The sequence below is a fragment of the Pelophylax lessonae genome, assembly GCF_965119305.1.
Source record: "Pelophylax lessonae genome assembly, chromosome: 11".
Classification (NCBI taxonomy): domain Eukaryota; kingdom Metazoa; phylum Chordata; class Amphibia; order Anura; family Ranidae; genus Pelophylax; species Pelophylax lessonae.
Genome location: NC_138778.1, coordinates 118,302,798 through 118,328,613, shown reverse-complemented (window position 1 = coordinate 118,328,613; position 25,816 = coordinate 118,302,798). Strand labels below are relative to the sequence as shown.

Below are 25,816 nucleotides of genomic sequence, written 5' to 3'. Positions count from 1 at the left end.
CAAAAAGGGCCCTGACAGCAAAAGGGGTTAAAGTTGCAATAGGAGGATCGACATTTTATTAATGTGAGTGGTTTTGGAAAGGGATGCCCACTTTAGTAGAGGTGTGATAGCGGGGCGTGGCTTGAACATGGTGGAGTGAATACACTTCTCGCTGGATCTCCAGAATCCTGACTGGCCTAACACCGCTGTTATGCCAGCTTTCTGTCTGCCATGAGCTATCCTAAACATCAGAGAACCAAGGGATCCTCCAAGGCTTGTTCCTCAGCCACCTGCATAAGGACAAAGCTACCAGAGCCACGTAGCGCTCTGATGCCTGCTAGACAGCCACCTTCTCCATTCATGGCCACTTTGCAGTCATCTGTGCCCAACTCACTTGTGGGTCTGCCAGCCATTCTGGACCCCTCGAGACAGTCCCCTTCCAGTCCAGGATTTTCCATACACTCCTCGCAAGATGACTCAGACATCAAAGCCCTGCTTCAAGCCCTTCCCATGAAGAACGATATTGAAGCAATGGTGCTCCCGCTGGAGGAACAGCTTTGCCGAGACTATCAGCAGATCTGCTCAAATGTACACCTTTTGGATGGCCGCTTGTCCAAGGGGGAGTCTTCAGTTAGTGCGCTGGAACTCAGAATCACCCAGCTGTAACAGGGGCACTCAGCTCACCAGGACCAGCTGGTGGAGGAACAGCGCCACACAGAGGATCTGAAGAACCGGAGCCACTGAAACAACTTGCATCTCCTGAGACTACCAGAGGCGACTGGGACAGAGAACCTGGTGGACACAGTGACAGAAATCCCCCACAAAGTACTAGACTCCAGTCCCCCAGTTAATCTGGAGTTTGACAGAGTGCACAGGGTGCTAGGTCCCAAGCCGAAAGACCCAGATCGCCCTCAAGATGTGATCTGCTGTCTGCACAGGTACACACAGAAAGAAATGGTTCTCAGCAATGCGTGGCCTAAGGGACCAGTAGACTTTGATGGTGCGTGGATATCCATATTCCCTGATGTCTCCAGAGCCACCTTACTAAGGAGAGCAATGCTGTGACCCCTGCTAGAGAAACTACACCACATAAAACTTACATACCGCTGGGCTTTTCCTTACAGCTGACCATTCGCAAAGGGGGCTCTTCTTTCCCGTTTAGACGCCATGCAGACCTACCAGACCTATTCACATTTTTGGAGATAGAGCCGATATCGCTGCAAGACTGTCTGCGTCCATTGCATGGCCGCTCTTCATCCTTTGTCTCCCCGGTCTGGTTTGCCGTGGTGCACATTAAGTAGGAGGAGAGAGGACCAGACCCCCAACCCCAGAAAATGCTCCAAAAAAAGTGAGGTCTAAGCTGGTCTGCGGTGATTTCTTCATTTCTCGGGCCAGGAGGGGCTCAGACCTGTTACTACACCTTCACAACTGTCTTCGACATGATATGCTTCATGTTCTCTTTATTATCTGTTCGGATACCTGCTGGATCTACCCTAAGGGGTACTTTTACCCCTTTACAGACCCCTTGTCCCCCCAACCTGCTTCTGTGGTGATTCCCGAGGACCATACTCTACACCACCACCTGCCCAGCACCCACTTTCCATTCCTTTTCCCCCTCCGTCTATGAGCTTCCTACTGCGCACATCCCCCCTTTTACCCTCCCTTTACTTCCCTCCCCCTTCCTTTTTATCTCCTTCTCCCTTCTCCCATTTTCCATGTTGTCTTGGCAGCCATCTGTAGGTGTCTGATGTTGCTGTGGCCACTAGTTCAGGATACATGTTTATATGCTATATGGTTCAGCAACACTCATTATGTTTTATCATATGTATACTCACTCCCAGGGGCTACTCCCCTTTGTTGCTCATATTTGCAGGATATGTTTTATTATGTTGTCCTAGGTTTTATTCTTTTCTTTTTGTGCCCATTGGCTATAATACACTCAGTTCGCCCACATGCCTATACATGGCTAGCAGTGTCCACATTGCCTGGCATCTCAGTTTTAACCACACATGACATTGGTTTTTTCATTTCATTGAGGCTTGGGTTGGAATAGGGAGTCTCTGACCCCTGCTGTGTTCAACCTTTTTTCCCCACATAGGGCTGCACCCTACAGTTTTTTTGTCCTTCGGGATATACATATTGTGCTGCTTGGGCGCTCTGAGACTAATTCTCTTCTACAACGTACTAGGTTTGCTTTACTGAGTAGGTAACCTCCCGGTTGCCCGCTCTTTACCTTTCTTTTTCTACTTCTTACTTTCTGTGCCCCTCCTCTCTCCCCTTCCTTTTGTTTTTCATCCCCCATTTATGCTCCAACCTCAGATATGGCCACTGGAAAAACAAAGCCCGTCCGTCTTGCTTCTATCAACGTAAAGGGGTTGAACACACCGGAGAAATAATCCATGGTGCTCACCAACTTGAAACATACGAAAGCTCATATTTCTTTCCTTCAAAGGGATACATTTTCGTGCTGACAAATCACTTAAACTCCATGACCGTTTCCTACCGATGACCTACCATGGTTGCTCTCCTGATTCCAGATCAAAGGGTGTTAGAATCTTGATTCGTAGTTCGATCCCTTGGACGTTTCGGGATCGGTGGTGTGATGCAGAAGAGCACGTTTTTTTTCTTTTTGTAAAGGGGTCTATACGGCGCACTATGGTCACTTTGGTGAACCTTTATCTTCCTAACTTGAACCAGATCATCTTTCTGGAAGCGGTTCTTGCCAAACTGGGCAATTTCTTGGAAGGGGCAGTGATAGTAGGGGGCGATGTGAACTTCCCCATGGACCCGGCTCTGGATGCCTCTAGAAATGCCTCCCATGTCTCCCATGCTGCAGGGAAATGCTTAAAGAAAAACTTTCATGCTTTTCACCTTGTAGACGTATTGAGTACTCCACCCAAATCAACGTGACTACACATTTTACTCTTACCCTCATGACTCATTCACTAGAATTGACTTCTTTTTACTTCCTCAATCTTTCTTGTCCAAAGTCAAGTCCGCCTCCATCATCTCAATTACTTTCTCGGACCATACCCTGGTCTTTGTGGACAAATATGTGCTGTCCCCTGCTCCTAAGCCGTGGATGTGGAACCTAAATTACTCTTTGAACCAAAACCCGATGGTTATTGAGGTGGTCTCCAGGGACATTTTAAGACATTTTTTGTCCTCTAATGTGAACCCAGAAAGTGTGCCTATGATGGTTTGGGAGACTCATAATGGATACATCAGGGGAGTTTTAATTAAGATTGGTTCATATCTCTAAAGAGAAACAACCAAATTGTGGATAAAGCGAGCCCAACAAATTGTGGATCTTCTAGGGAAGATCAAGGCCCTGGAGGCAATCCACAAGAAATCGCTGGCCAGTAAGACCCTAACGGACCTCACATTTCTGAGAAATCAATTGCGTTCCCTCGTTTTGGACATACCCAAAGCCACGCTGGCCAAATGTAGATGCACGTTCTACGAAGACAGCAACAAGTGTGGCAAGCATCTGGCGCGCACTCTTGGAGTTTGAAAAGCTCGTACATTTATCCCTGCACTTCTTAATGAAAATTAAAATAAGTCCATGTGACGGAAGAAGTCACTGATATATTTTAGAGATATTATACATCACTTTTCAATCTACCCTGTCCTTAGTCTACTGTCGAGGACTCAGGGTGGCTGCCATTTAGGACCACATACAAAGCTCCAGGTCTACTTTGCTTCTCGAACGAGGATCTGGCTGCTTTGGAGGAGCCTCTTTCGGCAGAGGAATTGGCTTTGGCCATAGCACACACACAAATGGGTATCCCTCTTATATTATAAAACTTTTGGAGACTTTTTATATTCCACATTTTCTTTCGGCATACAATGCTGCGGGCACCTGGGTCACCTCCCCGGATGACGCACTCCGTGCTCATCTCAGTAATTGCGAAGGAGGGAAAAACACGTTACACTGTAAAAACTATCACCCGATTTCCCTTTGGAACACCTAACTTAAACTGTTCACCAAAATCCTGGCAATGCGTCTGATTTAACTGATCCTCCAACTGGTCCAATATGACCAGGTGGGGTTCGTCCCCATACAGCCAAGGCTATTAACTTGATCCATGAGGCTTAGATTTGGAAAATTCCTATGTTGCTCCTCTCAGCCGACACCAAAAAGGAGTTTGATGAGGTGAACTAGGTCTTCCTGACAGAGACTCTTGGACATATCAGTCTAGGTCAGCAGATGATGCACTGGATTTCTGATGTTTACTCCTGTCCCTCTGCTAAAGTAAAAGTGAATGGCCATCTCTCATCATTTCGGGATCACTAATGGCACTTTTCCACTGCAAGTACCGGCTAGTACCGGCTCGGCTCTACTCGGCCCTGCTTGGCCCGGTTTGCTTTTCCACTGCTGGTACCGCATGGTATAGTGTCGGAACGGTTCGGTACGGTACGGTATAGGTTTGCTTTTCCACTAAAGTAGTACTAAAGTTAAGTGGGTGGGATAACAACGGGGTGGGTGTGATTCTCTGACCAATCAGTGGCTAGTAGTGACTGCATGCAAAGGATTGTGGGATATGGTACCAGTTTGGTACCTGTTGGAACCACAATCGAGTAGGTACTGTTTTTTCAGAGCCGTACCGTACCGTACCATTCGGTTCCATGCAGTGGAAAAGCAAACCTATACCGTACCGTACCGAACCGTTCCGACCCTATACCATGCGGTACCGCAGTGGAAAAGCACAAAAGCGTGCCGAACCGGTACGGTTCCATGCAGTGGAAAAGCGCCTTAATAGGATGCGTTAGAGGTGTCCTCTTTCCCCCTGATATTTATCTTAAATCTTGAGCCATTTTTATGCTCGTCAGAAACAATCTAGATGTCACCGTCCTTCATCTAGATGTGGCGTTGGCCCCTAAGATTGCGGCATAAGCTGACTACCTACTGTTCTTTTCATCGAATCCCTTGGTCTCCTTCCCGAACCGGCTCTCAGAATTGAAGACCTATGAGAAATTATCTTTTTTTAGGGTCAATTATTGTAAATCAGAAGCATTGATAGTATCTATACCAACCTCGATGGTTACTCTTCTTCGGACTGATTTCCCCTTCAAATGGGACACTTCACCCAAATCAAATATCTGGGCATCTTGCTACCTAGTCTTTTCACAAAACTTTTCTCCTCTTTTGACTGCTATTAAAAAAGACTTTGTATCGTGGCAGCACAGCCTGTTCTCTTGGTTTGGACGATGTAAGATTGTCAAGATGACTATTATGCCTCATTAGCTCTACCATTTCCAGGCCCTCCCAATTCACATCCCGGGCCCCTTCCTGCATGCTGTCAATCAGACTTTTGTTAATTTCCTTTGGGCCCAAAAGCCACTCATCTTGCACAGTTGATTCTGCGCTTACTGAAGCAGCTGGGGTGTATGGCTCTACTAGATGCTAACCTGTATCACATGGCATGCCATCTGACCAGAGTGTTGGATTGGTGCCGACATGGACCTCCTAAACTGTGGGTACAAGTAGAAAACAAGAAGACCCTTTCAGGGATTCCACAGGAATCAGTGCCGTGGTGTCAAACAGATCTGCCCTCTCGGGTCCTCGACCACCCCACGGTGGGAGAAACCTGGCAGATCTGCTTTAAGGCATTCCGGGATTTCTCTATTGCTTCAAGCCCTTCTCCGCTTACCCCTTTAGTTGGCAACCCTGCCTTCAGCCCTGACCTACATGACTCTAGATTTCAGGACTTGAAATCAGCTCTGTTGTCTCAGGCCTGGCACTTTATTATAAATAAACAATGGGTTACTCGACAGCGGATTATAGATGGCCTGGTGTTTGCAGAACTATCTTTTTGGCAAAAATTACAGTTAGCCCACTTTATTGACTCTCCCCCCCTCCCCGGATGCCTTTAGGAAACTCCTCACCAAGTTCAAGCTTCTTTGCATGGAGCGTTCTCCATTGCGCCATGCGGTTTCTCAGATCTATCAAATGTTGATATCTCCGAACCTGGACTTCAGACCTCCCTATATAGCCAGGTGGGAAGGAGACTTGGGGTTGAACTTTATGGATAAACAGGTGGAGAGAATTTTTCTGTTGTCTTACAAAACCTCTATTTGTTCTTAGCACCAGGAATCCGGGTTTAAAAAGTTGACTTGGTGGTACATACAGCAATAAACAGTCTTATTGGTAGGAGGTTCACTGTATAACCCAAAAATTCACTGACCGCGAGCTACATTAAGTTCATGTGTTTTTTTCTTCTGCACCACCAGGGGTTTCCGAATAAGGTCTACAGGCAATCCATTTTACCTCTTCTGCTCGCAGCGGCAAAGGTCTGTATCCCACTTTTCCGGAAGCAGACATAGCCGCCATCCATAACCTTCTGGTTGAAATCAATGAGATGGAAGACCTGGTGGCCACAGAAAAAGGCCTTCCGACGAAATTCCTCAAAAAATGGTTCTACTGGCACAAATTTATCTACTTTGAGGAGTACAAGGAGCTGCTGCATTCTTTTTCTCCTTCTTTATAATAACGGTTTCTACCGTGTAAAATGCCACGCGGGCATACAGAGACTCCCTAGTACCTGCTATTCTGGGTCATCTTGTCATACACTTTTCTGCCTCTTATGTATGCAATGGCTTTGGCTGTGTCTAATTTTCCATAATCATGTTTTATTCCAAACTTGCCGGAGTTGTGGTTTTTGTACTTACTGTGTGTTGTCTTGAAATAAAATATTGTAAAAATAGAGGTGTGATGTTCAGTTGTCCACAAACTATTGGTCATATAGTGTAGTGCAGGATCTCTTGACAATTAAAGTTGAACTTTACTGATAAAAGTAGCCTGCTATTAAAGCTCTTTCTTATACAGTAATTCTACTTATTTTGTCTTTGCTTGCCTTCTAAAGCAGGGTTCTTCAAATGTTCTAAACAAAAGGGGCAGTTTATTGTCCTTCAGGCTTTAAGGGGGCTGGACTGGCCTGTGGGAGTGGAAATTTTCCTGGCATTAGTGGGAGTAAACATTGGCCCATTTGGTAAAGGGGGAGGAATAGTGCTCCATTGTTGGATCAAAGGGAGGAATAGTGCTCCATTAGTGGTCTCAGTGGAAGAAAAGATGCGCCATCGTTGGTGTCAGTTGACAGATTAGTGTCTTGTATCAGTGGGGGGGGGGGGGGGGGGATATTGCCCCAAGGGCTGGATAAAGACAAGCAAATGGCCGCATCCAGCCCCCAGGACACAGTTTGGAAACCACCGTTCTAAAGCATCATTGCATACTCTTCTCTTTCTCTCTCTTTTTTTTAACCACCTCGGTTCCGGGAGGTTTTACCATTCTTTGCTATTTAGCACTGCGCTACTTGCTCGGTCATGGAACACCTTACCCAAACAAAATTTTATTTGATATATATATTTTTTTCACACTAATAGAGCTTTCTTTTGGTGGTATTAGATCACCACTGGGTCTTTGTATTTTTTTTATTATCTAAATGAAAAAAGATTTTTCATAAATTTAGACCAAAATGTATTCAGCTACATGTCTTTGGTAAAAAAATCCCAATAAGTGTATATTACTTGGTTTGCGTGAAAGTTTTTTAGCATCTACAAACTATGGTTAAATATGACCATTAAGAAAAGCTCCATATCTGGCAGCTGAGAGAGAGAAGAATGAGCGGAGAACTGAGAGTTGGAGCAATGTAATACAGGAGGTGTGTTACTGGCCGGATCACCAGGTGAAAACAGAGGGGGGAAAGCCTAATAATAGAAAATGAATACAGCCACCACATTTAAACATTGGTAAGCTGCAATATATTCCATTTTTGTTTTTGGGTTTAAAGTGATTGTAAAGTCTTGTTGTTTTTTTTTTTTTCTATAAAAATAACAAACTTGTTAGTGTCGGTTCACACTGCAGCGGCACGACTTCGGGGGCGACCTGTGAAGCCGCGTGCACCACAACTTCGGCACGACTTGCACGGACTTCATAAAATGAATGTCTATGCAAGTCGCTCCAGGTCGCCCCGAAGTAGTACAGGACCCTTTTTCTAAGTCGGAGCGACTTGTGTCGCTCCTATTAGAACCGGTTCTGTACTACACTATGGGACGTGACGGTGCGTGACTTGTCAGACTGACCAAGTCGCCTGACAAGTCGTACCAGTGTGAATGCAGACTTATACTTACTTGCTCTGTGAAGTGGTTTTGCACAGGGCAAACAGTTGCAGAACACGTTTTTCCTTTGGATATAGACTTTAACTCAGAGCACTCCTTTATTGTGGATTGAGGAACTTATCTACTTGCTTTTCACAATTTATATATGAAGTGTATTTATCATTGTCATTTTTGCACATGTATTGTTTTTTGCACAATTCTCTTTATGCACTTTATTTATCATAGTTTTTTGCACATATCATTGAATTTTTGTTAATTGTTTACATATTTGTCACATTGCACTTTAGTACATATTGCACCGACAGTTGCTCCTCATGATTATATACGGAGTGTTTCTTAACGGTCATATTTAACTATTTGTTTGGTAGTCTGACATAGTTATTGATCTAGGGCGGCACTTTTTTCTATTATCTGACTCCATTACAACATTGTTGTGTTGCAGTGTCTGCAGCTCATTTGGAAGACATTGGTGCAGTATTTTTTTTATATTTAATTACAAACTATGGTACATATGTTGAATTTTTTTTTATACTACTAATAGCAGTGATCGTTGGGATGACATCACCGAAGTAGGAGCTGTAAAGCGTTTCAGAGCATTCACAGTAAGGCCATGAGGCATGCACGCTCTTTCTTCAGGCAGAAAGCATATGAGCAATAGAGCCTCTATTTTATGATTTATTCAATTTTTTATAAGGGTTTGCACTTAAAGGCGCTTCCATTTGTTTCTCCTGTGTCTAAAAGAGAGTATGCTTCTGTTCCTTTGAAGAGCTCCCCAAGGGCACACACCTATGGACTTTTCGTATTCATTTATAGACTTGTTTATGATGTCCTTATTGTGGAGTTTTTAATTACATATGAGGTTATCATACCTGTTTGCGCCTACACTCCTGCTATTTTGAGAACTGACTAACTGCCACTGACATCACCAGTGACACTAATACAGTGATTAGTGATAATAATATACACTGTCACTATACCAGTGATGGCAAACCTGGGCACCCCAGATGTTTTGGAACTACATTTCCCATGATTCTAAACTACACTGCAGAGTGCATGAGCATTATGGGAAATATAGTTCCAAAACATCTGGGGTGCCAAGGTCCACCATCACTGCACACTATACTAATGACACTGGCTGGGAAGGGGTTAACATCTAGGCTGATCAAGGGGTTAAATATGTGCCTAACAATGTGTAATGTGTGCTACTTTTTTACTAAAGATTGCTTTGTTTCTTATCCCTGCTGACAGACTCCCACTGTGTACAATTACAGCGGGTGTCGGCGCCCCCTAAACCCGAAAGCAGGCAGTGACGTACCAGTACATTGCTTTGCCTGCACTGGCCACCTGTCCGCAGTACATTAAGTGATAAGCTTTATTTCTTTTACTTTCACCTGGTCACCCGGCCATACACGGTTTGAATCTCGACCGGTTCAGCAGAAACAAGCTGAAATTAGAACCATTAATGGGCAGGCTGAAGGTACCAAGTTGATCGATTCTGTTGCCCCTTTGTCCAGAGTGGAGGCACTCTAATACAGGAGGTGTGTTACTGGGCAGATCACCAGGTAAAAGAGGGAAAGAATAAAATGAATGCACATATAATGATGGGCAAGCTGCAATATACTACATTGTTTGCATTTGGGTTTAAATAAGGCTTTAAGAAGTTATAAGTCTAATCAATGGTCACAAAGCAGTACACACAATTCAAATAATAAAACATTCAAATCCCAAAACCGAATTGATCTGAGAAACTCAAAACGTATCCTTGAAACCCATGGGGCCACAGCAGCATTATGCATCTGCTTAGTTTCTAAAGCAGCAGCGTGTGGCAGGTCAGCATATAGACAAACTACAACTGATGAAATCATCACCTAGCCATACGCGCTTTCAAATTGATCAATGGTCACTACCCAAGTAAGGGACCCATGAGAAATACAGTAACCACATCTAAAGTTCCCCTTGCCTGTTTCTATATTACTCGTGTCTTTTATAATCAGGCATCTTTTACAACACACATAAAGTAATTCAGGGCATTTCTCCTTCCACAGCTTATCCTCCTGCAAAATACTCCATTTATTTTTGATGGTTCTTTTAATTTGCTCAGACACTGGGGAGAGGGTAAAATGCAGGAAAAAAAAGCCAGATCTTCTCTTGGTTTGCTTCATTCAGCACTTAACTTCAATCACTGAGCCTCCTGCATACATTTTCTGCTTGCATCTCAAAAGTCTGTGCATCAGATCAGTTCCTACATAACCACTGCACCAGACTGAGATAATAGAACTAGTTCTGCCATGGATTTTATGGTTTTTAAATGCAATTGAATAAAGCATTCCACGTTTTATCCCATATGTTACAGTGCCTCAAAAGTTTTCATACCCCTTGACGTTTTTCACATTTTGGCATGTTACAACCAAAAACATAAAAGACAGGCCGGCAGCAAACAAAAAAAAATAAATAAGTGCAGGGCCTCATGATTAGGTGTACAGTACAGACTTATTTGCATGGGTTAATTAGCTGGGATCATTCAGAGGTCAGGGCTTTAGATTGGCCAGCAAGTAGGAGAGGTGGGTGTGTGTCCCAAGTTATTAGGAAGCTGATTAAAAGTGCGGCAGATCGCAGGAAGATTGAAGGAGAAAGAATACCCGCCCTCCCTCCCTTGGTGTTTTTTGTTTGTGATTTTGTTATTATTTGAAAAAAAACAAACAAAAAACAATGGATGTTTTTGGCGGTTGGGGTTGTTGGAGGCGTTAAGATTCAGAAGGTGACCCATCTAAGGTATGGAGCCCTCTAGTGGATACCAGTTAGGCTCCGTTCACATCTAGGCGTTTTGGGGCGTTTTTGGGGCGTTTTTCTGCTCTAGGATCAGCTCTCAAAACGCCCAACAAGACAAATCCTATTCATTTCAATGGCCCCTGTTCACATCTGAGCGTTTTGACGCTGTATACAAAACGCCCAACGCTCAAAAAAGTACATGAGCTTCTTTTTGGGCAGATTACAGGCGTTTTCCATTGATCTCTATTCAATCTAAAAACGCCTGCACAAAAATCGCGGTAAAAATCGCGGTAAAAAACGCCGCAAAAATCGCGGTAAAAAACGCGCGAAAAACGCTACGCTCAGGTGTGAATGTAGCCTTAATGGTGGATTAACGGGAAAGTGGTACCAATTTAGATATCGGTGGTGAATGTGAGTTTGTCCCCGAGCCGGTGTTGCGTGGCTGGGGACCCTTAAGGATTAACGCTGGTACACAATTCTAATTTGTTTTCGGTGCCTCCCAAGACCGGCAACCTGTATATTTAAGAAATGTTTATTTTGTTCAGTTGTTAATAAATGGCCAACCCCAATTCCTCCAGCCTGGTGTCATGTATTATTTCTTCATGGTCAGGGGTATAGATAGCAGTCTTGCATAGGGGAATATCCACTTGCCGACCGCCCACAGTATATTTACTGCAGCAGTCAGCCCCTCTTGGGCAAAGTGACGTAATACTACGTCGCTTGCCCAGGAGCCTGCAGGGGGCGAGCGCGCGCTGCCGGAGGCGCGCTCCTGCCCCTGCTCGTTCCCCTGCATCCCCCTCGCATGTGAGCGGTGGACCCGATGTCCGCCGGTCACTTGCGATCTCCCAGTGGAGAGGGAGAAAGGCAGGCGGCTGATGTAAACAAAGCCGCCTGTCATTCTCCCTGGTGTAATTGCAGAGATCATACCATCCTGCTATGTAGGATCGTATGTCTCTGTGGTTAATCAAAAGCCACACCCCTTTACAGTTAGAAACACGCCCCTAGGGACACACTTAACCCCTTGATCACTAATAAAATTAACCCCTTCCCTGCCAGTGTCATTTTTACAGTAACAGTACATATGTATAGCACTGATTACTGTAGTAATGTCACTGGTACCCCCAAAAGTGTTAAAAATGTCAGTCAGGGGTCCAATCTATCCGCCTCAATGTCGCAGTGCCGCAAAAAAAATCGCAGATCGCCGCCATTACTCGTTAAAAAAAAAAAAACAATAAAAATGACATAAATCTATCCCTTAGTTTGTAAACGCAATAACTTTTGCGCAAACCAATCAAATTATGCTTATTGCGATTTTTTTTTACCAAAAATACGTAGCAGAAAACAAATTGGCCTAAAATGTTAAAAAATTTTGATTTTTACATTTTTTGGGGGGGAATTTCATATAAAAAAATGTGAAAAATATTGTTATTTTTTTCTAAATTTTCGCTCTTTTTTTGTTTATAGCGCAAAAAGTAAAAAATGGCACAGGTGATCAAATAGCACCAAAAGAAAGCTCTGTTTGTGGGGGAAAAAAAGGACGTCAATTTAATTTGGGTACAGCATCACACGACCGCGCAATTGTCCGTTAAAGTCACGCAGTGCCGAATCGCAAAATAGGCCCTGGTCTTTGAGCAGCCAAATCCTCCGGGGCTTAAGTGGATATGGTGGGTATCTATCTGTAGTACCTTTATCATGTATTATATTGGGATTTTATGCGATAGACCAACACAAAGTGGAACATAATTGTAAAGTGGAAGGAAAATGATAAATGCTTTTCAAAATGTTTTACAATTATATATCTGAAAAGTGTGGCATGCATTTGTATTCAGCCCCCTTTACTCTGATATCCCTAACTAAAATCTAGTGGAACCAATTGCCTTAAAAAGCCACCTAATTAGTAAATAGAGTTCACCTGTGTAATTTAATCTCAGTATAAATCAGTATAAATCAGTATATCAGTATAAATACAGCTGTTCTCTAAAGCCCTTAGGCCCCTTTCACATGGCTCCGTTCCGTTGACGGAGCCATTCTGCTTAGCGGGGGATCGATCCGCCGATCCCCGCTGAGCAGGCGGATGACAGCTCCGTCTCCGCTATCTGTGCGGAGACGGTTGTGTCTGATCCCCGCTGTCCTCTATGGGGGAATCAGATGAGAACGGACTGCCTGTCTGTTCTCATCTGATCCAATCTGATCCGCCAGATGGATGGAAAATAGGGTTTCCATCCGTCCGGATTTGACAGACAGGATCGGATCGGATGTCAGTGGACATCCGCTGCCCCATAGAGATGCATGGGGCATCCATTCAGATCCACCTGAAAAACTGACAGGAGGATCTGAACGGTCTTCATGTGTAAAAGGGGCCTTAGAGGTTTGTTAGAAAACCTTAGTGAACAAACAGCATCATGAAGGGCAAGAAACATGCCAGACAGATCAGGGATAAAGTTGTGGAGAAGTTTAAAGCAGGTTTAGGTTATAAAAAGATATACCAAGCTTTGAACATCTCACGGAGCACTGTTCAATCCATTATCTGAAAATGGAAAGACTATGGTACAACTGTAAACCTACCAAGACATGGCCATCCACCTAAACTGACAGGCTGTGAAAGGAAAGCATTAATCAGATGCCAAGCTGCCCCCCCTTCCCTTAGGGTTAGAGTCAAGGCGCCCTTATCCCTGCAATAAACCATTGCGCCCAGGGCAGCCGTACCCCTTGTCCCGGCCCTGGGTGACTGGTCTTGTCTCCGCCCCCCCTCCTCCAATTTGCTGCAAACAGCTTATAATGGTTGGACCTGCTGGGTCCCTCCTACAGCTCTGCCCTCTGCACAGGCTATGTGTAGAACAGTGATAATGCCACTGCTACTTTTGTAAGGTAATACCTAGGTTTGTAAACACATTTGATGCTCAGAAAGTGATTTTTTTGTCTTTTGTGTCTATTGGGGATATATATTTATTTCTGTGTCCAGAGTTTAGTTTTAAATCTTGTTGTTGCTGCAACTGGTCAATCGCATTTAGTTGTGTAGTTGTGAATAGCAGTAATACATTGAGTGTTGTTCATTTCTTACCTCCTGATTTAGCCTGCATATATTCTGCTTGATCTCCTCAGCTTCCGCTGCTAAGATTGGGTTAACTAGGCTTATACCTGATTCAAAGGGAGAAGAAAAAATATTAGAACATGTATTTACATGTGTTGGATAAAATAACACCAGAAGATACTGAGCAATACCATTTATAATGAATAAGTGTTATATTATTTTACTGTAAAACATCTACCAATCAGAAAATCTGGACGCAGAGTTGGATGCTGGGAAATGTTTTCTTATGTTCCCACACACAATCAACTGTCAGAAACAGTTGATACAATCAATGGAAAGCGATCTATTGGCGCTTTTCCACTGCATAGAACCGTACCGGCTCGGCACGCTTTTGTGCTTTTCCACTGCGGTACCGCATGGTATAGGGTCGGAACGGTTCGGTACGGTACGGTATAGGCTTGCTTTTCCACTGCATGGAACCGAACGGTACGGTACGGTACGGCTCTGAAAAAACAGTACCTACTCGATTGTGGTTCCAACAGGTACCAAACTGGTACCATATCCCACAATCCTTTGCATGCAGTCACTACTAGCCACTGATTGGTCAGAGAATCACACCCACCCCGTTGTTATCCCACCCACTTAACTTTAGTACTACTTTAGTGGAAAAGCAAACCTATACCGTACCGTACCGAACCGTTCCGACACTATACCATGTGGTACCGCAGTGGAAAAGCAAACTGGGCCAAGCAGGGCCGAGTAGAGCCGAGCCGGTACTAGCCGGTACTTGCAGTGGAAAAGTGCCATATGAATAGAAGACGGGTGGATGATTGGTATGAAATTAGCTTTCCTTTTTAATCTGCAATCTGTTGTAATTTTCTATAAAATTCTACGCCATATGGCAACCAGGAGGCGGTCTGTGCATTGTTGGCGTATGGAAAGCCCTCAAAAATGTAATTTCCTGCTTATGTGATGGACTCACTGATTTTCCCAGAAGTCTGTGCTATGATACAAGTCAAAATTTAAGCATCCTCTGCAATAGGAATTTTAGTTGTGGTGAGATACTCTCCAAGCGTTAATTACTTCTAAAGGGATGCATATACTGCAACTATCCTCATTAGAACACTGCAAATGCATCCTTAAGAACAGAAACAGCTTAAAGTTTGCTAAAATCCTTGCAATGTCCATTGCACCCAGAGGAGTGATTTGTTTTCTCAACAAAAGTGGGTTTACTCTATAAGGGGTTTATTCATTTTATTTTCCCCTGGTGATCCTGCCAGTAACACACTTCCTGTCGCCAGGGTAACAACGCTCACACTGTACTATATTTATGGTGGATTTGCATTGTCACCCTGGTTTGCTCTCTTGATTTGGACTAAAGATACTACCCCCTCTTCTCTTCTCCAATATATAAAGAGTAGGGGTTTGGAAGTGCACAGGAGCAGAGGTCTCCAAACATTTCAGTATGAGGGCCATATCGAATAGTTTACAAATATTCACAGGCCGAAAAAAAAAAAAAAAAATCAGTTTTATAAACGAATGAAGAAGTCTTTGGGCCCTTTCACACGGGCGGTCCGATCAGATCCGCCTGTCAGTTTTTTAGTCGGATTTGATCGGATCCTCCATGCAGCTCTATGGGGCAGCGGATGTCAGCGGAGACACCTCCGCTGACACCCGCTGCCATCCGTATCCGATCCTGTCCGTGAAATCCAGACGGATGGAAACCCTATTTTCCATCCGTCCTGGGGATCGGATCGGATGAGAGCGGACAGGCGGTCCGCTCTCATCCGATCCCCCATAGAGAGCAGCGGGGGCTGAGACACCTCCCTCTCCGCACTGCAAGCGGAGACGGAGCTGTCATCCGCCGGCTCAGCGGGGATCGGCGGATCGATCCTCGCTGAGCAGCACAGATCCGCCTACGGAGGCGGACCGTGTGAAAGAGCCCTTACTTGGAGCTTTTTTTGTAATCCACATGATATGATTCAACACTACAAAGAAAGAACTTCAGTAAAACTAAGCTAAGTAATTCTAAAAAAAACTTGAGCCTATTAGAGTCCCTTTTTACAACAGAGCCTCCATCAAAGTTGCCCTCACAAGAGTCCACCCTTACATCAGACCAGAGGCATAACTAGAATCTTTTGGGCCCCGGTGCAAAAAACCATAAAGGGCCCCCCTGACCCCAAGCTAGGCCCTCCCCCCACAGTGGTGGAATGTCAGGGCCCAGTAGCAAGTATTCTTTGTGACCCTGGTAGTTCCACCACTGGTGTTAGTATTTGTTACCGTTTGATTTTATTTGTTTATTTATTTTACAATTTCATTTTTTTTATTATTTTTCACAGTTTTTTAGGAGCCCCGTTGGGGGGCTTTGGTAAAATATAAGGGGTCTAAACAGACCTCTTATGTTTTACCTTCGAGACAGAGAAATTAGATTGAGGACACAGCCCTCAATCTCCATCTCTGCAGTCTCAGATGTACAGAATAAATAGACAGGAATAGCTCTGTACAGAGCTTCCAATTCATTCACAAACTGAAGCAAAGTTTACTATGCCTCAGTTATGAATGGATAGAGTCAGTGATCGGTATGTATCACAGACTCTATTCATTAAGACAAGGAAGGGGCTGGTTAATGACACATTTAGCGGCTTCTTTCCCCGCTATCCATCCTGACAGATCCTCCACAGCAGCCGGTTTGAGAGGGGAGGAGGGAACCTGGCAGCGCTGCAGGGGATAAGGAAAGCTGGGAGATTACACAGAAGCTCGGGACAGCAGGGCGTGTGTTAGGAACGCTCCCTGAGCACATTGATGTGCTGTCATGAGTCTGCCATCCAAAGGGTTAACCCAGTGTAGGCTTAATTGCAGTAATTGGCAACAGGCTGCCTTATTTAAACTCCTCAGCAGCTCTGTGTCTTTGCTGTCTTGTCTACAGCTCTTGCCGTTGTTCCTGAACCTGTGACCTGTTTCCTGCTGATTTCCTGTTGACCTTTTGGCTTGTCCCTGACTCCGCTTGTCTGCTGCCTGTCCTGACCCCGGCTTGTTTGACCATTCTCTTGGATCTTCCTTGTCTGTTTAATCTGCCTCCGGACCTTGATAGGTTCACCCTTGGTAGGGCGACCCTGAGGACCGCAACCTGGTATTCACACGCAGCGAAGTCCATCCTCACCACCAGAGGCTCTGGCGAAAACTGGTGGATACTTACATTCCGCACCTCAGGTTAGCCTGTGTCACTTATCTTGGGGGTTCCCGTCCAAGCTCCGCCCTCTAGCGAACATCGGGCCTTCCTCTGCCATCAGGTTACCACCAGCAACCTAACAGCGTGCATAGGTGGGGCAGCATGAAGAGGAACCAATGCCCTCAATCTCCCCCTGCAACTCACTGAAAGGCTTCTAAAGGCCTCTATATGCCACCCCAGCTGCCCCTCCTATACAGGTGTACAGGGAGCCTCACAGCATAGGGTGGAGTCGCAATATCAACCCCTGTATGTATGCACTTGTATCAGACTCATTCTTACATCAGAGGCCCCCTTACATTAGAGTCCCTATTAGAGTCCTCCCATAGCTGCCAACATTTCAAAAAGGTTTTCAGAGACACCTTTTTTTGTGTGTGTCCAGAAAGCCACTGTAGGGGGAGCAATACTATAATTAGGGGTGGGGCATTCACACAAGAAGGAAGAGATATAAAAATGTGCTAAAAAGTGGTTTAAATTACACTAAATACTGGGTGTGGATTAAAGGGGTGTGATTAAATAGAGTTCAAGATGACTTTCATAGTGTCAACTCAGCAAACCCCATGCGATGCAGACCACCCAAACCACGATCCCCCCCCCCAAAAAAAATGAGGAGACTCCATCATCACAGTCTTCCCCATGAGATACAGACCAAACACCCCCCCCCCCAAACTGCCACCCCCCCAAAAAAAATAAAACAAAAAGGCCCCTATAACAAACCTTAGTCCCAATGAGACAGAACACCCACCGTGGTTTCCCCTCCTCCCTGCCCCCCCCCCCCCGAAAAAAAAGAAGTTAAAAAAAAAACTTCACCATCACAGCCATTAGACATCCCCATGAGATACAGGCCTTCCAAAATAAAACATAGGCCCCCATTACAGCTATGAGTCCCCATGAGATAGAGACCACCTACCCAATAAAAAAAATAAAAAAATACACCATTGTTGTGTAGCTCAGCTGCAGCCTCCCCTACCTCTCAGGTGACCATGCCCCCTCACTAGTACTGCCCAATCTGCAAACAGGCAGGCACCACCTGGAGGCGGAGGTGGTAGAAATCTCTCTGTGTAACCGGCGCCGCAACTGTGTTGCCATAGTAAACCGGCAAGTTGCTCATGACAGAGCTTCCTTTTCGGGATTCTGCCCGGGACAAGCTCTGAGAGGTACATCTGTTTACCGATTTTCAGGACCGTCCTGGGCATTTCGGGACTGTTGGCAAATATGCCTTACATCAAGGTTCCCATCAGAGCCTCTCAATACCAGAACCCTCATAAGAGTCAACCTTTACCTCATATACTTAGTGTGGCTGTGACCCTGAAAGGCCACTGACCCTAGCTGTGGGCCAAATAAAATTGTGCAACAGGACACACTTTGCCCACAGGTCCTTGTTTGGAGATCCCTGACTTAATCTTTAGGAGGCAGGACTTAAAAGAATATGTGGCTAGACCAGCAACAGCTGAAACTTTTATTTCATTTTGTATAGAGCAGATCAGTAAAGATTAGAGCCTTTTTCATTTTTTTTTTATTGTCATTTGAGCACTCACCCCACCCTCTACATAAAACTAAAAATGCTGTAAGGCTGGCTGTGCTATGTTAATGTAGCTGAGCTGTGTAAATCTCTGCATGGACTAAAATTCAAATCTTTGGCAGGTTAAAACAGCCGTCATATACACTCACTGGCCACTTTATTAGCTACACCTGTTCAATTGTTTGGTAACACAAATTACTAATCAGCCAATCTCATGGCAGCAACTACATGCATTTAGGCATCTGGATGTGGTGAAGTTGACTTGCTGAAGTTCAAACGGAGCATCAGATTGTCGAAGAAAGGGGATTTAGGTGACATAACATAGCATGGTTGTTGGTGCCAGACTCGTTGGTCTGAGTATTTTAAAAACTGCTGATCTACTGGGATTTTCACACACAACCATCTCTAGGATTAACAAAGAATGGTCCGAAAAAGAGAAAATATCCAGTCATCAGCAGTTGTATAATCGAAAGTTGTATAAACGAAAATGCCTTGTTGATGTCAGAGGTTAGAGGAAAATGGGCAGAGATGATAGAAAGGAAACAGTAACTCAAATAACCACTTATACAGAACACCAGGTCAATGATGGGATTATAGTGGTGCCATAGAATAGAGAACAAACAAAATTCACATATTTTACTTAGTACATGGTTAAAAATAGATTAACCACTTACTACCTGCCCGCCGTCAAATAATGGCAGAGCGGTGTAGCTATTATCCTGGGACACCGTCATATGACGGCGCACCAGAACAGCCTCTCTCGCACGCCCCCGGGGGCGCTTGGAGCGGCGATCATGACCGCGCCATTTTGCTAGGACACGGCGCGATCCCGATCTCGGTAAAGAGTTAATGACATGACTCTTTACCCATGTGATCGGCTGTGTCCAATCACAGCCGGTCACATGTAAATGAGGAAGTGCCGTTATTCGGCTCTCCTCGGCTCACACTGTCAGTGTTGTGAGGCGAGGAGAGCCGATCAGCGGCTCCTCCTCATAGGGGACACAGGGAAATGTAATGAGGGCACTGATCCCCAGTGCCCTGATTACACAAGAGAGAAATAAAGTGCCATAACTGCCCACCATCAGTGCCCACAGTGCCCGCCATCAGTACCCGCCATCAGTGCCCATAGTGCTGCCAGTCAGTGCCCATCAGTGCCTGCTCATCTAGGCACTGGTGGGCACTGACTGGCAGCACTATGGGCACTGAGTGTGGGCACTGATGGTGCTGCCCATCAGTGCTCATCAGTGCCACCCGTCAGTGTCCATCAGTCCTGCCTGTCAGTGCCACCTCTCAGTGCCCATCAGCAGAGATGTATAGTAACGAAGTAGAACTACTTAAGTACTGTACTTAAGTACCGAAATGCGGTATCTGTACTTTCCTAGAGTAGAATTTTTTTCTCCTACTTCCACTTTTACTTCACTACATTTTTTCGATGATTTCAATACTTCTACTCCGATATTTTTTTTTGTGCTGCATAGTTACTCGTTACTTTTAAAAAAATTACCACTGCCAGAACAGTAGATGGCAGGTTGCATAAAGCTCAAAAAAATGTGTATAATGTCATTTGTAAATCAGCGCATACGAAAATAAAGGCTGTGTATAATAAAAGCTGCTATACCAAATCTTTCCAATAAAAAGAAAATATGAAACAAACAAATAAATGGTGCTACAGCGCTTAAAGTGCATCAAGAAACTACTAACAAACACAGGTTAATCATTTGAATAAATCATTTGAAATAATAAAAAACAATATGATGTTCAAACATTTGACTTCTTTCTTTAATAACTACATAACACAGTACTTGTACTTCTACTTTCAGTACTTGAGTAGAATTTTTTTTTCAAAACTACTGGTACTTTTTACTTTTAGTACTTAAGTAGCAAATTTTTTGAAAAAACTACTTGCAATACTTAAGTAAAAAAAATGTTGAATACTTTAGTACTTCTACTTAAGTAACTTTTTCTGCGAGCACTTCCACTTCTACTCAAGTCACTTTTTGAACGAGCACTTGTACTTTTACTCAAGTAGAAATTTCGAGTACTTTATACAAGTCTGCCCATCAGTGCCACCTATCAGTGCTCATCAGTGCCACCTATCAGTGCTCATCAGTGCCACCTATCAGTGCCACCTATCAGTGCTCATCAGTGCGGCATATTAGTACCTCCTCATCAGTGCCACCTCATCAGTGCCTATAAGTTCCACCTCATCAGTGCCCATAAGTGCCACCTCATCAGTGCCCATCAGTACAGCCTATGATTGCCCATCAGTGCCGCCTCATCAGCGCACATCAGTGAAGGAGAAAAATGTATTTTTCTTCAAAATTTACTCACAGAAAATAAGAAAAACTTTTTTTTTTTTTTCAAAATTTTCTGTCTTTTTTCTTTTTTTTTTGTAAGAAACAAAAAACCAGCAGTGATAAAATACCACCAAAAGAAATCTCTATTTGTACATATATATCATATAGGTACAGTGTATCATGACCGCGCAATTGTCATTCAAAGTGTGAGAGCGCTGAAAGCTGAAAATTGGCCTGGGCAGGATGGGGGTGAAAGTGCACTGTAGGCAAGTGGTTAATTAAAAATTGTTTACACATGCCAGCTAGATATTCGCAGTTGTAGATTGGACAGGTGGTTGTAAAATATTGTGTAATCCCGACATGTTTCACCGATATTGGCTTCTTCAGGGGATATGGAGACCACTATTGGTCAACAGACTATGAATGAAGCAAAAACATATATGCAAAATAATCAGTTATAAATATGACAACATAATATATATCATTATAGTTGTAGATATTACCATCTTTTTGTATTTTTTTTTTTATATTCACTCTGTCCAAACCTTTCCAAGCTTACAAGTGATATAATGGAATATGCATACATGCAACATCACAACAATCAATTTGAGTGGTATAACACATATCTCACCTACTGAAGTAAAACAGATATATTCCAATTATATCTCTCTGAAATAACTGATTGGAAGCACTCTGATGTATTATGATCATTGGCTGTCTGCTTTATTCCACTTTATTTGATTTTTTGAGATACATTGATTTCTATGTAATGATATGAAGAGATATTTTTCAGGCAATTGAGTTTTGTCTATCACTTATCCCTCACAGCGGAGAGCTTTCAAAGCGGAGTTCCACTGGCTTTTGTGTTTATTAAAAGTAAGCAGCTACAAAAAGTGTAGCTGCTGACTTTTAATAAACACACACTCACCTGTCCCACGGTTCTCCCCACGGCGCTGGCATCTCTAGTGTGGGCACCTAGCTGTAACAGCTTGAAGCTTCCCAGCTGGGGGCACACTGCACATGCGCGAGTCACGCTGAGCGTCGTGACTGGCCAGACAATCTCTTGGGACCTGTGAAGTGTCCCAGAAGATTGCAGGGAGGGATGGGGAGATGAGAACTTCCACCTGAGCTGGAAGTGGGAGTGGGTACCTGGCAAAACAAGGTACCCGCTCCCCCCCCCCCCCCCAAAAAAAAAAGACATGCCAAATGTGGCATGTCAGGGGGTCGGGATCACTTAAAACGGAAGTTCCAATTTTGAGTTGTCCTAAATCTTTTGTCATTTGCACATGTGGGTAACTTTATAGGCTAAGTAGCCAAGTGTTGGACATATTATATATATATGCCTGCTATGTACCCTGACTTATTTCACATGTATTATCTATCCTAGCCTGGTCTGTTTATGCCTCCTGTGGCCACACGGTGCCCCCCTTCCTCATTAGGTGTGGACAGTCTATCAAGTTTGCAGTGGTGGTTTTCTGGGTAAGCTTGGAAAGGTTTGGACAGAGTGAAAATGAATAAATATAAAAAGATGTTAATATTTACAACTGTAATGATATATAATATATTGTCATATTTATAACTGATTATGTTGCATACATAATATGTTTTTGCTTCATTCATAGTCTGATGACCAATAGCGGTCTTCCCTGAAGAAGCCAATATAAGAAAAGCATGTCAGGGTTACACAATATATTACAACCACCTATCCAATATTCAACTACAAATATCTAACTGGCACGTGTAAACAATTTTTAATGAATCTATTTTTAACTAAAAAAATAAATATGTGAATTTTTATATTCAGGATTGTTTGTTCTCTATTCTATGGCACCATCATTGTCCTGCTGTACTGTATAGATTATTGCAGGGATGAGGTGCATGATATAGCGTTGTCACCCAGCCGCAAAAAAAAAGAACCCAATGGTTTATTTGGTCACTATGATCCCAACTGCCTTGACACCCCTAAGTTAATATGTCCAAATTGCGCCTAAAGTGTCAATATTTTGTGTGGCCTCCATTATTTTCCAGCATTTCCTTAACCCTCTTTAGCATGGAGTTCACCAGAGCTTCACAGGTTGCCACTGGAGTCCTCTTCCACTCCTCCATGACAACATCACAGAGCTGGTGGATGTTAGAGACCTTGCGCTCCCCCACCTTCTGTTTGAGGATGCCCCACAAATGCTCAACAGGGCAACAGGGAATAGATCTGGAGATATGCTTGACTAGTCCCTCACCTTTACCCTCAGCTTTTTTTTTTTTTTTTTTTAGCAAGGCAGTGGTCATCCTGGAGGTATATTTGGGGTCCTTATGTTCGAACATGGCCCTGCAGCCTAGTCTCCAAAGGGAGGGGATTATGCTCTGCTTCAGTATGTCACACTACATGTTGGCATTCATGATTCCCTTAATGAAATGTAGCTGCCAGTGCTGGCAGAACTCATGCAGCCCCAGACCATGACACTCCCATCATCATGCTTGATTGTAGGCAAGACACCCTTTTCTTTGTACTCCTGGTTGCCGCCACACATGCTTGACACCATCTGAACCAAATATGTTTATCTTGGTCTCTATCTATCTATCTATCTATCTATCTATCTATCTATCTATCTATCTATCTATCTATCTATCTATCTATCTATCTATCTATCTATCTGTCTATCTATCGCTATATATTCTAAATAGAATGTTTTTTTATGTGGAGTTTCTCACAAATTTTGTTTGCTAGAAAATGATAGGTTCCAGGCCCGGACTGGCCATAGGGCAAACTGGGCATTTTCCCAGTGGGCCGGGGCTGGAAGAGGCTGTGACATGCAGCCAGGGTGGATGTGCTGTTGTATAACTGAATGCAGAGCCGCCCGTGTTGTAAATAGATTCCACGGAGAGACAATGGGCGGAGCATTGATCGGCTGGAGAGGCAGAGCTGGGAGGGCTGAATTGCATCGGGCTGGAGGGGCGGAGTTCCGATCACAGCCGAAAGCAAGGGGAAACTGGTTTCTCTGGGGAAACCAATTGTGCCGAAGCTCTGCCTCTCCTGCCGGCACAACACCGGTGGCGGCCATGGGTGGATGGATGTGTCTTCACCGCCGGCCGCCTGTCCAAAGGCGATACCTCCAATGTCCGCTACGTCCCTGACAAATGCTGCAAGGTAACACACAGTGATTACCGCTGCTCACCTCCGCCCCGCCCATGTGTCAGCGATTGGTTGGTTCCTTCCTGTCAGGTACCTTGGTTGAGGCCGAAGTGCTGAGAGGGCTTCCCTTGCAGCTCGGTGCGGATCACCCCTGGAGGTGAGACAGGAGATGACACGTCCCAAGGAGCACTGGATGCTGGTGAAATCCGGATGGATGGATGGTATGGTATGGACACCCAGGACCGCTTCCAGGAGATCTAAAGGTGCTCAGTGGAAAAAGACACAAGGTTAATGCCAGGCCGAGGGTCATACACAGTTAATCAGTCCGGAAGTAATGAGCCAAGTGGAAGGTAGCAAAGGGGCAAGACAAGAGAGAGTCCGTGAGATCCAAGCCAAGGTCGGTACACAGGAGATCCAGCAGGGGTGTCAGAGCAAAGAGTGGTCAGGTAAGCCAAGGTCGATCAAGGGAGAAGATGCAGACAGGTCAAAGAAGCAAGCCGGGTCAAAACAGGAACACAGGTAAACGGACAGGTCACGGGTACAGGAGCTGACGATAAACCAGCACTGAGCACACCGGAAGAGCGTCTTATATAGGGCCAGGGCTGGGGAGATGGGCGTGGTGACACACCTGCTCTGCATCCGGCGATCTATTGCTGTTGAATGGTGATTCCTTTCCTGACAGTGCCCCCCCCTGAGGGGCAGCCTCTGGATGCCCAACGACCATGTTTTTCTGGAAATTTTTTGTGAAATTCTCTCAAAAGTTTAGGGGCATGGATGTTACTCAATGGTTCCCATGAATTGTCCTCCGGAGGATATCCTTTCCATTTAATCAAGTATTGAGTACGGTTGCCTCTTTGTCGACAATCCAAGATATTCTCAACCTCAAATTCAGGCTCCCCTTCTACTGAAACTGGAGGAGGTGGTACCTCTTCTCTTCCCGGGAAGGGGCTTGGTACCGCTGGCTTAAGTAGCGAGGCATGAAATACTGGATGAATTTTGAAAGAGCCGGGCAAGGCCAATTCAAAGGCCACAGGATTCACCACTCTCTTGACCTGAAAAGGACCGATGAATCTTGGCCCCAATTTCTTGGATGGGCAGGATAATTTCAAATTAATTGAAGAGAGCCAAACTCGATCTCCAACTTTGTACACTGGGTTCTCCCTCCGTTTGAGGTCAAAGAATTTCTTATAGTCCTGTTGTGCTTTATGAATATTGTCTCGTAACAACTGGAAATTAGTTTTAATGGCTGCTAGCCGATCATGGACTGCGGGAACCGTTATTTCCTGATCCAAGTTAGGCAAAAAAGAAGGATGAAAGCCATAATTAGCCCAAAACGGGGTTTGGTTGGTTGCGGCGTGTATGGAATTATTGTAGGCAAATTCTGCGCATGGAAGCAGGGAGGTCCAGTCGTCCTGAGAGCTGGTGCAAAAACATCGGAGGTACTGTTCCAGGGTTTGATTGGTTCTCTCTGTTTGCCCATTACTTTGTGGATGGTAAGCAGATGACAGGGACACTTCAACCGACAAGGACTTGCAGAGCTCCTTCCAAAATCTAGAGGTGAATTGAACACCTCGGTCTGACACTATATTATTTGGAAGTCCATGTAGCCTGACCACCTCTTTGATAAATGTGTTGGCTGTTTCCAGGGCGGAGGGAGTGCCCCTCATGGGCAAGAAGTGAGCCATTTTTGAGAGTCGGTCCACGACTACCAAGATGGTGGAAAACCCCTCTGAGGGTGGTAGCTCAA

The 25,816-nt window shown here is 44.5% G+C and overlaps 1 protein-coding gene across 1 annotated transcript in view; it reads right to left on the bottom strand.

The window, feature by feature from the left end:
• Window positions 1-25,816, bottom strand: part of KCNH4 (potassium voltage-gated channel subfamily H member 4) — a 568,276-nt gene that overhangs the window by 3,885 nt on the left and 538,575 nt on the right. The window contains exon 15 of the mRNA XM_082271443.1: window positions 13,928-14,004. Within this exon, the coding sequence (XP_082127569.1) occupies window positions 13,928-14,004 (77 nt within the window). The remainder of the gene's footprint in view (window positions 1-13,927; window positions 14,005-25,816) is intronic.